This window comes from Myotis myotis, unplaced genomic scaffold, assembly GCF_014108235.1.
Source record: "Myotis myotis isolate mMyoMyo1 unplaced genomic scaffold, mMyoMyo1.p scaffold_m19_p_17, whole genome shotgun sequence".
Lineage (NCBI taxonomy): Eukaryota > Metazoa > Chordata > Mammalia > Chiroptera > Vespertilionidae > Myotis > Myotis myotis.
In genome coordinates this window covers 20,005,823-20,022,115 of record NW_023416321.1, presented here as the reverse complement: position 1 = coordinate 20,022,115, position 16,293 = coordinate 20,005,823, and the positions used below count along the sequence as shown (strand labels likewise).

Genomic DNA, 16,293 nt, shown 5'->3' with positions numbered 1-16,293 from the left:
TGCTCAAGAATCACCGGGAGCTTGGGAGCAGCAGCTTGCAGGCCGCACCTCTAGAGATTCTGTCACGTCAGGTGTGGGCAGGGCCGGGAACCTGCCTCTTACAGCCCTCGGGCGATGCCGACAAGGATGGCGCGCATTAAGGCGGGCTGGTTTGGTTGTCCATGCAGTGTTTTCCTCGTGTACCTGATGCCTATGCTATGGGGTCAGTGAGGAATTGTGACTGGATCTGCATACGACTTTGCATGCTCTTTGTCACTTCACACGATGCAGTTGGCTCACACGACTGGAGCCACAACTGGAAGCACGAGCGTGCCTCTCTCCTTGGCGGGTCTAGAGACTGACGCAGGGGCCCCGGGCCACACTAGGGGAACCACTGAACCACGGGGCAGATGGAACAGTAAATGACTGGAGGGCAGTGGGGTGCGGGGTGCAGGTCAGGGAGCACCGGGTAGCGGCCCCTGGGGGAGGACGGTCCCAGCAGCCTTCCCCGAGGGTGTGACAGGTGCACTGGCATTTGCCCTGCATCGTGGGGAAGGGCGGGAACGGCAGGGCAGGGACCGGGCTGGGCATGGCTTGTTTGGAGAGCGAGGGACAGGTGGGCCTGAAGCAGGCACAGTGTCTGGAGTCAGGAGGGCTGTGGAGGCTCTGGTGGGAGGGGAGCCCCGAACTTGCTGAGCAGCTCACCATTCACCCTGTGGGGAAAGGGTCTCCAGGGTCCAGACGAGGTGGCCCTAGTCCTGCCCTGGCATCGCCCTTGCTCAGGGCCAAGGCCGCCCGGCTCCTCACTGCGGGCTTTATCCCTGTGCTTGGCTTTGAGGTGAGGCCCGCACTCAGGGGCATGTGGCTTGTCAGAGACCACACAGCGAGCTGGGGTCCCACCTCTCCACCCCCGGGCCCTGGGGCAGAATCGACTCCCTCTCTGGGAAGGGGTACTGTCTCTTGCCCTCAGCGACAAGGCCAGGAAGGAAAGACGTTGGATGAGCTCAAGGGCAGCCTCCTGAGCTCCCAGCCTTTCCCACCTGCCTCATCCATCTTGCCCTGAGCCCGGGATGGGCCCTCGGGACAGGCAGTTCCGGGCCTTGGCCAAGTGGCGCCCATTCCGAGTTCTGGCCTCACTCCCTCCTCTCTTCCAGGTGAATCTGGGAAATCTGGGGATCGCAGTGGCTATAGCAGCCCCGGGTCCCCGGGCACCCCTGGCAGCCGCTCCCGCACCCCATCCCTGCCAACCCCGCCCACCCGGGAGCCCAAGAAGGTGGCTGTGGTCCGCACGCCACCCAAGTCGCCGTCTTCAGCCAAGAGCCGCCTGCAGACTGCCCCCGTGCCCATGCCCGACCTGAAGAACGTCAGGTCCAAGATCGGCTCCACCGAAAACCTGAAGCACCAGCCAGGAGGCGGGAAGGTAAGGGCGTGCGGAGGCCACTGTGCTTGTGCGGAACCGAACCTGAACCGGAACCGGAACCGGGGGAGGCGTGCGGCCCCCACACCTGGGGCAGAGGCAGGCGAGTGACTGCCTCCCACCCTCACATAGCACCCCGGCCCCCTCCCAGACCTCTTCAAGGAAAGACAATGGGTTGTGGTTCTTTATTGGGGTCCCACGCAGCCAAGGGGGCTCTGCGTGGGGGAGAGAAAGTGCCTGTTCTTTTCCTCCCCATGTCAGCCCCTGCTGATCTGTGACCCGGGGGTCCTCGAAGTGGGGGTGCCCACTTCGTGTAGAACGTGACACAGCTGGTCGGTAGGTGGGTGTCAGGCGTTTGTCGGACGGTTGCTTAGATTAGGCTTCTCTCTACCTTCAGTTCTGGGGAAGTCTGGGCTCCATTTTGAACTGATTCTTCCAGGCGTAAGTGGGCGCTCATGAAATGTTGGGGTCCCCTAAAGGTGGGGGCCGTGAGCTTCCGAGGGCCTGAGGTGGAGGGAGAAGGGGCTGGCCTGGACCCCTCCTGCCTGCCTCCTCTTGTCCCTGCCCCCCGAGTTTCCTGGGCCTGACACGGGAAATACCACGCTGAGTGGCTTACACAGCAGACACCTGTCTCCTCCCAGTGCCGAGGGCAGAAGCCCAGGACCGAGGTGTGGAAGGGCCGCTGAGGCCTCCCTCCTCAACTGGAGACGGCTGCCCCCTCCTTGCGTGCTCCCGCTCCTCCCTCCGGATGTCTCTGGGCCCACCTCCCCTCCTGTAAGCACAACAGTCATGCGGATGAGGGCTCACCCTAAGGAGCTGTTTTAACAGAACCACCCTGTACCAGCCCCGTCTCCAGACACAGCCGCGTTCGGAGGCCCTGGGAGTTAGGACTTGAGCATATGAATTGTGGGTACACAGATCAGCCCACCCCTCCCACCACCAGGGGGCCACGGGGAAGGGAGAAGAGGAGGTGTGTGGGGTACCGATGACCAAGGCTCTGCTCTGGGGGCCACAGATGTGTGGGGGCTTTGGGCTGGGCCGTCTGGGGGGCAATGAGCCTCCTGGTGGGCTGGAGTCTTTACAGAACCTTCCCGTTGGGACAGCTCGACTCCCCACAGCGGGCACCCTCCGCACCATTGACTTGATTACTCTTGGCCGGGGACTGGGTGTCCCTGGAAGAAGGCATCTCGGAGAGCCCGTGTGGGTGTCTCCCTGGAACCCTGCTCTTGGCTCCTGGGAGCCTCAGGGCCTCCCGCTGGCCCCTCCCAGCCTTGGGGGCCCAGCCGCCTCTCGGGGGAGCTGTCTTTGGACCACAGGGAGGCCCTGGGCCATGTTTCCTTCCTGTGATGCCGGCCTGTGCGCCTCTCGGTAGAGATGCCCGGCTCCTTCCAGAAGGGGCTGAGGCAGCGGTGAGGGTGCTGGTTGGAGGCTGATCCTTCTGTGATGTTTGGGGCAGAAGGGGCTCCAGGGACTTGGTTTGCAAGACAATGGGATGTTCCCCACGCGGCACCCTGCCCTCAGTGCCGGGGGACCCTCGTGCCTGTTTTCATAGCAGTGTGACCGTTTGCCCGTTTTGAAAAATGAGAAGCAAAACCCCACCGGCCAGTTTGCGCCGTGGAGATGATTCTGCAGCTGTGAGCAGCGCACCCCGAGGGAACCGGAGCCCTGAGCGACTCCCAGTCCGCGGGGCCGTCACACACCAGCAAACACCGTGTCCTCCTGCCACCCCAGGGGCATCTGAGGTTGGCTTGGAAGGGCTCGGCACCTTTGGCCCAGTTCTTGCAGCTCTGCTGAGTGACAGCGCTGAGTGGAGGGCAGACTCTCCCAGGGCTGCCCTGCCCCCGCCCCGCACTGCGCAGGGCGAGGAGCCCGGGGACCAGGGCCGTGACCTGAGGCTCAGAGTGGAAGGGGAAGGTGCCCCGGGTCACCACTCACCAGGCCGGGCGCAGACGTGCCCTCATCTCCCGAAGGAGAGAGGGTGACTTTCCTTAGGACTGACCAGGCGGGAGGTGTGGGAAAGCGCAGAGGGAGGAGCGACAGCCGCCCCTTAACGTCCATAGAAAACCTAGACAATTGTCTGAACCAAAGACCACCTCAGCCACCACTACAAAGAGCAACGCGTCAGTCTCCGGGGAAGCTGAAAAGGAAACAGAGACGCTTGGGATCCACCGAGAAGGCTCTTAAAGCGAGCCCTGTCCTCCGTCCGGACTGGGCCGGCGGTTCCCGGAGGCGACGCTCAGGCCTTGGGGGGCTGTGGGTCCGTGTTGACTCGGCCGCACTGGGAACAGCGCTCGGCTGAGGGGCAGCTTCCTCCATGAACGGAGGCCTCCGGGAAGAAGGAAGAGCAGCTGCTTGGCAACCTGCAGACCGAGAACCTCGGCCTTCCTACTTTCCTCGTTGTGCAGTGATGGTGCACAGCTTGCAGAAACCAAAACGAAATTCTGAACTTTAAAAGGAAAGTGCGGAACAATCCCTCGGCCCCTGCACAGAACTAGACGAAGACGGGAGCCAGGGGCGGCAAGGCCGGCAGCTGCGGGTCACTCAGATCAGGGAGCCTGCTCCTGGAGCCGGACACGGTTCTCATTCCCCACCGGGCTGCCAAGGAGAATCACCTGGGGAAGGGGGAGGATTCTGTTAAAAATCCTGACGCCAGAGCCTTTCCCAGGTTCGTAAGAAACCCAGGGGGCCTCCCCAGGTGTTCCCGATGTGTAGCCCAGGCTAAGACCCAGTGTCCCCAAATGTCAGCTCAGTCCCGGCCAGGCACCTCCCTCCCAAGAGTCTATCCGAGCCTTACTCTTTGTGAGGGGAGCAGGGGAGAGTTCCATCGTGGCAACAGAGAACCAGCATTTAAAACATATTTTAAAGGCCCTGGCTGGGTAGCTCAGGTGGTTAGAGTGTCATTCTGATACACCAAGGTTGCAGGTTCCATCCCCAGTCAGGCCACATACAAGAATCAACCAACTAATGCAGAACTGGAACAACAAATCGATGTTTCTCTCTCGCTCCCTTCCTCTCTCTAAAATCAATTTTTACATTTTTTTAAAATTTAAAACATTTTTTTTTAAAGCTACTCACTGCAGGTGAATAATGTGAATTGGCTTCCTTACATCCTGGTGATACAGAGCACGCAGGTAGCAGCAGAAGCGGGTTCCTACCTCCCTGTGTTCATTCACCCGACATTTCTGGGGCACCTCTGAGTGTCAGGCCCTGTGCTGAGTTGCTGCCCCCAGGGCCCAGGCCAGGGGAGGGAGATGCAAAGGGAGCAGAGAGGTTGGCCAGGGATGCAGTGGGGAGCAGCCTACACCATGGGGGTCCCCCACACGGAGAGTCACCTGTGTTATGGGGTGTCATCCAGTTTCACGTGTTACCAACAATTCAGAGAAGCCAGGGCAGACCCTTGATTGGGACCATCACTGGCCTTGGCAAGGAGAGCCCCCCCCCCACCACCACCACCACCACCCCACACACACACACACAGTGCTGGGCCCAGGGCCTGGAAGAGGCCGTGAGGAACCGCACGCTGGAGATTTTCAGAGCAGAAGCAAAATCAAGTTAGAGCTGGGATGGGCAGGGGAGTGGGGGCTTAGGCCGGAGCTTTGTTCGCTCACACGAGAGCCGAGGAGCGTGAACAGCTGCTGGAGGAGGTCTGCTGTGACCCAGCGGTGTCTGCCCTGGCCGACAGGAACTGTCCTCTAGCCGGGATGTGGAAGGAAGAGGGAGCTGGAGGGGCCGCCGCAGAGAGCCCAGGCTCAGCTGTCAGTGGTCGTGGGCGTGAGCTTGGGAGGCCTCAGAGTTGAATGCGAGGGCAGATTGGGGCAACACCAACCTCAGCCACCCCTCTGTGTGGTCAGTGGGGGCGCAGAAGGAAGCGCCCCCCCCCCTCCCGGTGCCATCCAGGGTCAGAGAGAAGGTGCACTTGGGGCCAGGCTGCCTGGTGAGGACAGGGGATCCTGTGGCTGCCAAGGGTGAGCGGGATGTGCAGGGACATAGCCTGGAAAGGGCACGGCGGCCCGAGCGTGGGGGTGGCCTGGTTGGCTCTGAGCAGACAAAGCTAATGTCACTTCTCGGAGGGGGCCCTGGCCGGTAGCCGGAATGCAAAGACCCAGCTGGACAGGAACCTACCGAGCTCAGGCTGGGAACGCCCTGGGCTGCAATGTTCCCAGCGGCCACAAGATGGCGATGGAGCGCTGTAAGCGTCTGTCTCCATTCAGGAAGTATTTCTAGATTCATTATATTTATTGACCACGTCCCAGCTCTTAAAAAGCACAGGTGAGGAACATTTCTGTAAGTGAATGTTTGCCTGGGATCGTTTCCTGTCCTGGACTCAGGTGAACCTGGGCTAAGGTGTCGGGGCCCTGCAGTGAGGGGCGGGCAGAGCCGGGCGGGGACCCTCCCGTACACAGCGCCCGTGTTTGTGGAAAACCCTTGTGTAAATCATTTTAAAGCAGCTGGGGGCAGTCACTGTTTAAAGGAACAGTGCGAATAATTCTACAGGCGACTTCCCTGTTATTTGACCTCTTCTCCGGCTGGTTGACTTAACAGGACCCAGATAAGCTTTCCCACCAGAACATCCCACTCCGAATCCCCAGCCCGGGGCCTCTGGACCCCAGGGAGGTGAGGCCGCCCCGCAAGCACCAGGCAGTGCTGGGGCAGACCTCGCCAGGGCCAGCCGGGACCAGGGGCCAGCCGGGAGCTCCTCGGGGAGGGCTGGGCCACCTGGCGCACCTTGAGCGATCTGGGCGCAAACGGAACAAGTTCAAGGTCTAATAAAGGTTTGGGACTTCCCTCCAGGAAGTAGATTAAAGCAAAGTGGACCCGCCCCCCTCACCCCACCCTCTCCTCCAGGGCCAAACCCTGACCACAGGAATTTCTTGCCTGACTGGGAGTCTCCAGACTAAAATTTGGAGCTTCCAAAACATGGCTCTTTCCTGTGATGGGTATGTTCAGTGTCTGGCCAGACCTGAGGCTCCGTATCACACAGGGTACTCCAGAGAGAAGTCGTTTCAGGATCCCAATCTCAGAATGCCAACCGTTACCCGTTTTTCCCCTTTCTGTAAACCTAACATTCTGTAAAGGGTGTTGGCTTAATTTGATGACTAACGGTAATTTGTGTCTGCTTTGTACAGTTCCTTTTGTCTATTTCCAAATCCCATAAAAGGGCTACTGAGAGTTTGTTGTCTTTTTTGTGGGATTGGAAAAAGAAAAAGTCACACTGGAGGGCAAATTTTCTGTGTATGTTATAAATTTTATTATTCCTTCATGAACTCTTGATTTGATTGATGAATTTCTTATGTGGATTTTGCAGAAAACAGGTTATTTTCCTTGCAAAACTGGTAAGTTTTCTTTGTCAGATAAGAGTAGTTATGTAACCCGTCCTGTTTGCCTTTTTGCCTTGGCTTCCAGGAAGCTCAGAGTTAAATGTAAGGAACCATCTTGTTTGTGTGTTGTTGTTTTTTTAATGTTTTTATTTATTTATTTTTGAGAGAGGAAGGAAGAGAGAGAGAGAGAGAGAGAGAGAGAGAGAGAGAGAGAAACATCGATTTGTTGTTCCACTCATTTATGCACTCATTGGTTGGTTCTTGTATGTGCCCTGACCAGGGATCAGACAACCTTGGCATATCAGGATGAAGCTCTAACCAACTGAGCTAGGGGCTCCTAATCTGTCTTGTAATTGTCAGTGCTAATGGCCTCCCCTTCTTTTACCATTCTCCTTTACATTTTCTTGTTTTATTACTGTGCGTGTGTTTGTTGTTTTCTAATTCTAAACTGCTCTTTGTGAAAGTAAGCTAGTCTCCCTCTGGGACTTACCCAGTTGAAAGTTGTAAATAAAAGTGATCCCCAAGGAAGAAGTTCAAGTGGGACTCCCTCAAACCTGAGGGCGGTACACACTGATTCAGACACGATGCAGAGGGTGACAGCAGCTCCTTAAGCAGCAGCGGGAGAAAGCCCATCCCTCACCCGGCTCTTCGCTCCCGCCTGGCTAACGCCCTGCCCATGTGCCTCCCGCTCCGGGAGAGAACTCGGTGTCCTCCTAGGGAGAGCGCTGTTTTGACTTATGACACAACAGCCTTGAGGACAGACAGCTCAGGCAAAACCCTGCAGTCACATCCGTCGCCTGTGGCCACAGACACGCCCAGATCCAGATTCCTGTGGGCTCTGCCACTGGCTTGAGAAAGTTGCTGAACTTCCCTGGGCCTCCCCTCCCCCGCGAGCTCCGCGTCAGTAAACGAAGGGGGTGGTGGTGAGAAAGGGGACGTGGAATTAGAGATTCATCAACCGCTACCGCTAACGGAGGGGTGGTTTTTACATTTAAAAAACGAAGAAATTACAAAGAAAGAAGTTGAACAGTTGTTTGTTAGAAAGAAATACCCCTACTAGCAAAAAGGGGGCAGAGGAGCAACTTTAGTAAAAATCAAAGAAAGGCAGAGGAGGCCAACAGTGCAGTGCCACCTGTGTTAGTCAAGGAAATAAACACATTGTTAAATGCCCAATATTGGCAGCGCGATGGTGAGCTGCCTGCACCGCGCTGTCGGGGAACATCCTTCAGAAAGCCGCGCAGGGGGCTGTGCTGAGCGTTTATAACTGTGGCCTGGAAATTCTACTTCTGGGACCCCATGCTATGAAAATAACCCAAAACAGGGAAAAGCTCCTTGCACAAAGGTGTTCGTGGTGAGGCTGTTGATATTCTTTAAAATGGAATCAGGATAAACATCTGATAGCACAGGTGCCTAGGGTACGTTACTTGATAAAACAAGACAGAAAGTGTGTGGACGCACTAATTACTACCATTTCTACGCACATGACGGCAGTTTACGTATATATGAGGCTTCAAGGGGATGCAATGAAATACAATAGTGGTTGTGTTTGGAAGGCAAGAAAACTTTTGCGTTTTTTTAACCTCTATTTTCAAAAGCACAACGTTCTGGGTTTTTTCTAATGGAAAAAAATATATGTTTTTACTGATTTTAGAGAGAGAGGAAGGGAGAGGATGAGAGTAAAATTGATCAGAGAGAAACATCGATTGGCTGCCTCCTGCACACAACACCCCCATCCCCCACCCTCACCCCAGAGATCTAGCGTGCCCTGACCAGGAATAGAACCGGGGACCTCCCGGTGCACGGGACAATGCTCAACCAACTGAGCCACACCAGCCAGGCATAGCTTTTATTTGAAAGGACCATAAAAGAATAAAGAGGTGGGTTAGATTGGTTTCTCAGGCGGTTAGGTTCATGCTAGAGAAAAAGGCTGGGGGTGGTGCCTCCAGAAGATTGCTATCTGTTTACGTAGCCAGGTAAAGGACACCTAAAAATAATATCTATTAACGTGATATAGTAATTAATAATGTAATAAAGGAAAGGCCATTTTAACACCAAAAGGTAGGATGGACCAATTTCGCTATCATATCCTCAGGTCTTCATTTTGCTGAGGACCTGTGGACCCCTGGGTAGCCGGCTCTGGCTCATTCTCGCCGGACGAGCCCGGCCAGGGCCCTGACCCTCAGCCACAGCCACCCTAACCCTGGCCTCTGGGCAGCGGCCCCCAGCCAGGGCCCTGACCCTCAGCCTCAGCCACCCTAACCCTGGCCTCTGGGCAGCAGCCCCCAGCCATCGCTCCCAAAGACAGAGGAGGTCTCAGTGCTGTTTTCAGGACTTCAGAGAGCGATGCTGATTCTTTAAAAAAAAAAAAAAAAAAAAAAAAAAAAAAATTTTTTTTTTTTTTTTGAGAGACAGGGAAAGGGAAAGAGAGATAGAAATAGCAATAAGGAGAGAGAATCATTGATCGGCTGCCCCCTGCACGCCCATCGAGGATCGAGCCTGCAACCCAGGCGTGTGCCCTGACCGTGACGGCCTGGCTCATCGGCCGATGCTGGTTCTTAAGTGGGAATGCCGGCTGTTGGTCCTTTATATCATCAGTGGTTAATCAAACCCGTGGCTCCGTTTCCAAGCACAGTGCTCCTGAGGGGAGACACCTGCTGACAAGGGTGTCGTCATCCCAGCAAAGTGGAGTTTGCCAGCCCTCGTCTCTGTGCCATGGTTGTCTGCATATTTCATAGTTTTTAGACAAAGTGGTCAAAATCTTTCCCCACTAAGATGTCAATATCCCCACCCCTGAGCCTCACAGGACGACAGTGGGACCACACCATCGGGCCACACCTGCCCAGGGAGGCTGAGAGGAGGCCCCTGGGCCCCGGTCACAGTTCCCTTGAGCACCTGGTTGTGGACGAGGGGGAGCCGAGGCTGGAAGGGCAGCACTTACCCTGCCTTCCACCAGCCAAGTCCTCGCACGCCCAGGGGGCGGAGGTCTGCTCTGTCTTCTCCATATAGCGCCCACGTCCTCCTGTGACCTCAGTGGTCCTTGACCCAGGCATGCAGGCAGCACCACGCGCTTTGCAGAAGCAGAGCCCAAGATTCTCCTTCTAGATCGCGGTGGGGTCTGGTTTTTTTAAATACTTGCAGGTGATTCCACCGCCTGACAAGCTTGAGAACAGCCACAGCCAGGTCTCGGGGAAGGTTCTGATGGGTCCGAGGGATGTGCGTGAGGGCCCAGCTGGGACTCTGTATTTGTTCATTTAATAGCCTAAGTGGGCCTGGCCGAGTGGCTCGGTGGTTGAGCATGGTCCTGTGCGTGGAAAAGCTGCCAATTCGATTCGAGGTCAGGGCACATACAGAGAGCAACCGATCGATGTTTCTCTCTCTCCCTTCCTCTCTCTAAGCACGTCCTCGGGTGAGGATTAAAGCAACACAAGTGAGCACGTTTTCTCCCCCCCCTCCCCCCCACCCCCCCATGTGAGCACTCAGTTCTGGTTTAGGGCCTCAGAGGCTCGCCCAAGGCCTCCGCGACACCCTGTGTCGGGGGAAGAGTTGCCTCCAGATGGGTCTGTCTTGTGAACCCCAAGCTGTAGGGTGGGTCCGCCCAGATCAGCCGGTTGGGGAGTGCCTTCCTGGGGTGCTGCCTGGGCCTCCGGTCCCCACCCTGCCCTCAAGGGTCCTCCGTGCAGAGCAGGCGAGCTGGGGGTGTCACTCATCCTTTTTTCTGGCTGTCAAAGGTGCAGATAATTAATAAGAAGCTGGATCTTAGCAACGTCCAGTCCAAGTGTGGCTCAAAGGATAATATCAAACATGTGCCCGGAGGCGGCAGTGTGAGTACCTCACACGTTCCCTGTGCCCGACTGGGGTCTGGTGTTGAAGGCGTGGCATGAGTGTGTGCCCTGTGAGACATTGCATAGAATAAACCATGCCCCGTTCTCAGAGGGGTGCCCAGCACCGGGGGGCCCCTGGCCTGCCCAGGAAGCTTAGGGATCTTTCTCTGGCCCATACCTGGAAGTGGGGTCCTCACAGCATTCACACCCACCGTGACCCCACTCACTGCCCAGCACGGGCTCTCGGGAGCCCCGCAGCCCGGCCCCTCGAAGTTGGGCTGAAGGTGTCAGCATCTGGCTCTGTCACCCCCTCCCCATCACCTGGGCAGGCCCACTTTGAGGGGTTCCACTGTGGACAGCTGGCCCTGTCCTGACAAGTGGACACAAAGATCGAACTGTTCTACCTCAGAGCAAGCTGAGTCCGGTACCTGGCCTCATTTGTCTCCTGCACTTGCAGGGGGTGAGCCAGTGCCTCAGCCTCTGGCCCATGTTCAAACCAGCTCCAACCCCTGGCAGAGGCTCAGATGCAAAAGAGCCCAACAGAAGGCCCCAGGGGACCATCTGCGGCCCTGGGAGACAGGGAAACACCGCTTTGGGCCCGTTTGATTATTTATTGTATTTGCTTTGGGCCCTTTTAAATCTGGCTGCCTCCAAATGCCTCTGGGGACTCCTTGCATCCCCACTGCATGTGTCCCCGAGACCTGGGGCTGCACCCTCACCTCCCCACTTGGCCAGCTCTGCTGCTGCCCTCCTGCTGTCCTTTGTGGGTGCAAACTCATCCTGAGGCTCCCCCACTGCCCCTGCCTAACACGGGGAGCAGGAGGCTCCAGACCCCTGCGGCCCACTCCTGGGGAGGGGAGGTTTCTGAGAGCAGGCTCCGCTCCTGGCTGGCAGCCGAGGACGGTGGCGATGCCCCAAGGGGCTCTCCCTCCAGAAAATGCCCAGCCTGGGCCACCGTCATCTGCATCCAGCCGAGGGTTTATTCTTGCAATGTGCCGCTGCCCCCGCCTGAGCGCTGCCCGCTCTGCCCAGCCCCGCTGCCCCGGGATGGGCGCTCACCACGCGGCTGCTGCATGGCGCTCAGAACGCTTCCTCACCAGTGCTGCTGTCTCCCCAGTCCCCGCTCGCCTGCCCGGCCCCCACCCCGCCCCAGCCCAGGTCACTCACGTTGCTGCTTTAGCTCCGACTCCTGGTTCTCGGCTTTGCCGCAGACTGGTCTCCGGCCAGAGGAGGAGGCGTGTGCTTTCCGGTTTAACTCGTGTCTGGTCAGCTGGTGGGAGGCATGGAGGACCTTCCTCGGGCACCTCCTGTCTGTCCCACACTCCCTGCGGGCCTGCGGGCTCGCCTGTGCCCTAGCAGAGACCCGTGGGCGCCCCGGCCGGCCAGGCCCTGTGCTTGGTCCGCGCCTGAGGCTTGTTTGCAGGAGGAGCCTTCGAAGAAAGCTCATCTGGGGGAAGGTGGCTGCACAGTGTCAGCCTCAGGTGATTCGGGGGCCCTGGACCCCCAGCCTGGGCTGGCCTCCGGCCTGCCCTCCGCTCTCCGGTCTGGAGATGGCTGCCCATCCAGGCTGCAGGGAAGAGCAGGAAGCCGGGGTCACGTCCCCTCCCTCCCTCCCAGACGAGTTCCCGAAGCTCCTTGACCACCTCCTGGGTGCCCACCTAGAACCCAGCTCCCTCCCAGGCCTGTTCTCAGAGTCATTCATTACCCACCCCCCCTGAGGTGCAGGCTGCCAGCCCTGTGCCTCCCGCCCCACACCACACACGGCCACACAGCCCAGGCCCACCTGTTGGCCTCAATCAACTCTCCATTGACTGAGGGCACACACCAGGATGATTCTGAGTAACTGAGAAAATGGGGTTGTTCCAGACGATTCTGACCCAAGGAGAAACCTCTCCTCTTTTCCTGGTGCCCCTGGTTACACCCATTCTCAGGCGCGAGGCCATCTCCCTGGGGTACCCTTCTCCAGGCAGGAAGCGGGAGTCCCCTGCGTGACACCTCCTGCACCCTCTGGTGACCTCACGCAAGGTCATTGCTGGGAAGGTCCCTCAGTGACCATCTGGGACCCCTCACAGCCATGGCTTTGTGGGACTTCCTCCAGGAGCCCCCTGGGGAGTGCCCCCAGGGAAGCCGGCTCTTGGGCTGAGATCAGGGGGCCGTGCAGGGGCCACCGTCCCCCTGGGGAGGATGCCAGTGTGGCCGGCCACAGGGTGGACCGGGGCCAAGGGGAAGCCCTGGGCCTCGGCGGGTGTGTGGGCGTCTGCTCTCCGAGACACTAACCCTGGGGGTGTCTGCTGGGCCGCCTGCCCCCTGCCAGTGTCACTTTCCAGGACACTCAGGTGCCAACTGGCTCTTCCGGCCGGGTCTCCCCACGGCTGCTCACTGACCGTCATTGCTCTTGCTGTGGGTATGCTGGGGCTTCTGGAAGCTTCTCCTGGGAGAAAGCCCCCTCTCTGCCCCCAAGGCCCTCTCCTCTTTGAGGCCCAGCAGATGCGCTCTCGCTTTCCCAGTGCTGCACACTGGGTCGCACCGGCCTTCTTTCTCTGTGTCCTCGCTGAATGTGATGTCTGTGTCACGTCAGGAGTGGCTGCTCTACGTGTGTGTGCTAAGCAGATGGCATGGGCCCTGCTCAGGGACAGAGACGAAGGACCCTGTTTGCCCCAAGGGTCCTTGTCCTGGGGACTGGAGCGTCTTCAGCCCCCAGTCACTGGTGCAGACCCGGCTCCCTGGGGGCAGGGTGGGCACGTTTCCACCCAGGCTGGGCGTGGGCAGACAGGCCTGGTCCAGCCGCGCCTGGACGCCCACAGCTGCTTCTCATTGTGCTCCGCCCGTAAAGTAACCCCATTTATTCTCTGCCCGCCCCTCTCACCTCCAGGTGCAAATAGTCTACAAACCCGTGGACCTGAGCAAGGTGACCTCCAAGTGCGGCTCATTAGGCAACATCCATCACAAGCCAGGTAGCCTTTGCGAACTGGCGGGGAGGGGAGGGCCTGGGGTGGAGGGGGGGAGGCTGGGAAGCAGCGATGGGAGGGCCATGGGGAGTGTTGAGGGTGGAAGGGGCTGTCCTATCTCATTCCTGAGCAGGGAGGGCAGATGCTGATCCTACACCCTAGCGGCTATGGGGTGAGGCCACAACATTAGTAACAGAGAATTTCCGGAGGATGAGGCCCAGAAATCAGGATTTTAAAAAGATTCCCAGGTGATTCTAATGTGCAGCCAAGGTTGGGAACCACTGCCCTAGCCCATGGCTCATAGTGCTCCACGCAGGCTGCACGCGGACCTCGAGAGCTGGGGAGTGGCCTGGTCTGGTCCCCAGTCAACATGGGGGACACTTCACCAACTGCACAAACTGCAACCGGGACCCTGGGCCATTGCTGTGTCCCCTCTGTGACTTTGAACAGAAAATGATACTGTTGGCGCCTTACCGCCCCCCTCCCCCACGCCCTCTCCAAAAGAAACCAGTGAGACCCACGAGCTGCTGCGATGCTGCGAATGTTGTACACCTGTGATGTCCAGCGTCGAGGCCACTGACCACGTGTGGCTGTTGAGCTTATGAAACGTGGCCAGGGCAGTTGGGGAGCTGAATTTTATTAAAATTTAAAAGTACATTTGCACGATGGGATACCGCTCAGCCATAAAAAAGAAGGAAATCGTACCCTTTGCAACAATATGGATGGGCCTGGAGAGCATTACACTAAGTGAAATAAGCCAGTCAGAGAAAGACAAGTATCATATGATTTCACTTACATGTGAACTCTAATGAACAAAATAATTTAACAAACAAAATAGAAACAGAGGCATAGATACATGGAACAGACTGACAGCTGCTGTCAGAGGAGGGGATTGGGGGGGCTGGATGAAAAAATGTGAAGGGGTTAAGTAAAAAAAAATATATATATATATTTATACACACATATATACATATATAATAAAAGGCTAATATGCAAATTGTCCCTACCGGCAGGAGTTCGACAGACCCAGAGTTAGATGTGCGCTGACCACCAGGGGGTTGCACGAAACATGGCGGGCGTTGACGATGGGGCAGGCGCTGGGAGGAAGGGAGGCACCTCTCCCCCCACCCCCATAGCCGCTGGGGACCCTACCCGTGCATGATTTCATGCACTGGGCCTCTAGTATATAGGTAACACAGACACAGACAAGAGTCTAGTGATAGCCAGAGGGAAAGGGGGGGTGGAAGTGGGCAAAGTGAGGGGGAGACAAATGTGAACAAAGAGAAGTGGCCGTGTGGCTGGTGGTCACCATGTTGAACACAGTGCTAGATGCCACCCCCCGCCGGGTTCAGAGCACGGCTCTGCTGTGCCAGGCTCTCAGGCAGAGGTCCCCCCGGAACCCATCCTGTGGGGGAGAGGCCGTCAGAAGCCTCATGCAGAAGGCCTCATTGTCTCTGGGCTCCCTTGGACTTTTTGTGGGAGTTTCTCTCCCAGGGAAAACTACCCTCCACGGGGTCACCCACTGGGAGCAGCTTTCTTGGGCGGCTTTGTCCCACCCAAGCAAGTCATGTCTAGCTGACCCTGGAACAACGTCGGGGGTCGGGTGCCAACCACTGTGCAGTCGAAAACACATGCAGTTAGTTAGTGCCTATTCTGCATGTCCCGTGTATTAGATACTGTGTTATTACAATAAAGTAAACTAGAGAAAAGATAACGTTACAAAGAAAATCATAAGCAACAGACACAATATTTAGTGAAAGAAATCTTCGTTTAAGTGGACCCATGCAGTTCAAACCTGTGTTGTTCAAGGGTAGCTGTCGTTTCTCTCGCCCTCAGCCCATGTCTCCGCTGCGGGTGGCATCGAGCATCTGAGGAGGCAGGAGGGCCAGGGCCCTTCTTTATTGGGGGTGCGTTTTGCCTGCAGTTTAATGCCAAGGTCGTGCAGGGCTGCAGCGTCCAGGATGTTGACACAGACGCCTTCCCTGTCTGGAAGCCATCCAGTTAGAACTGGGAGCAGCTTCTCCCAGACCCAGCTGCCACTCACCTTTGCATTATCTCAGGAGGAAGAGTTTTCTGAGTCAATATTGATGCATGCCTTGGTGAGAGGGATGAAGCAAACTGCTGTCCAGCCCTTTAGAAGGACTGCCTTGTGCCCCCGCCGCTTTCTAAGGGAAGGCGCACCCTCGCTGCTCCCAGCAGTCGGTGTTCCTGGGAATGACTCTCGAAACCGCGCTAATTGGCGGCGCTGTGTGCTGTGTTCCAGGCGGCGGCCAGGTGGAAGTCAAATCCGAGAAGCTGGACTTCAAGGACAGGGTCCAGTCGAAGATCGGGTCTCTGGATAATATCACCCACGTCCCTGGGGGAGGGAATAAAAAGGTAAAGGGGGCAGGGCCCGAGGAGGCTGTTGGCCCCGGCTTCCAGGGGAGGGAGCTGGAGGCCCGCGGGGACTGGCGGGAGGTGGTCCTCAGCAGCCCCCAGGACTGCGGGCTCGCCTTAGCTGCCCGCTGCAGCCACCTGGGGGCGCGGTGGGACTCCAGCCGGGGCCCCGCCCTGGAGATGCCGACTGGTCTCAGGTGCGGTCTGGACACCTGGAGGTTTTAAAACTGATGGTCCGTGGTGAGAGCCGAAAGGTTGGCGACCTCTGCTTTAGTGCAAATGTGAGAGCCGCTGTCCTAGGCCCCGTGGCTGCCAAGCAGCCACAAAAGGCAGCAGCCATCCCCAAGCCAGCCCAGGCACCAAAGACAAGTCCTGGGGACAGAACCTCACTTTCTAGATGGGTCACCAGGCAGTTAGAGCAAAACAGTGATGGT

General features: G+C 57.5%; 1 protein-coding gene across 23 annotated transcripts in view; it reads left to right on the top strand.

Moving 5' to 3' along the window:
* MAPT (microtubule associated protein tau) overlaps positions 1–16,293 on the top strand; it is a 73,347-nt gene that overhangs the window by 55,221 nt on the left and 1,833 nt on the right. For 16 of the 23 annotated variants that reach the window (XM_036340115.1, XM_036340106.1, XM_036340107.1 and 13 more), the window contains 4 exons: positions 1,134–1,399; positions 10,443–10,535; positions 13,408–13,489; positions 15,747–15,859. In XM_036340115.1, the coding sequence (XP_036196008.1) occupies positions 1,134–1,399; positions 10,443–10,535; positions 13,408–13,489; positions 15,747–15,859 (554 nt within the window). The remainder of the gene's footprint in view (positions 1–1,133; positions 1,400–10,442; positions 10,536–13,407; positions 13,490–15,746; positions 15,860–16,293) is intronic. The other 7 variants (XM_036340112.1, XM_036340126.1, XM_036340128.1 and 4 more) reach the window with 3 other exon arrangements.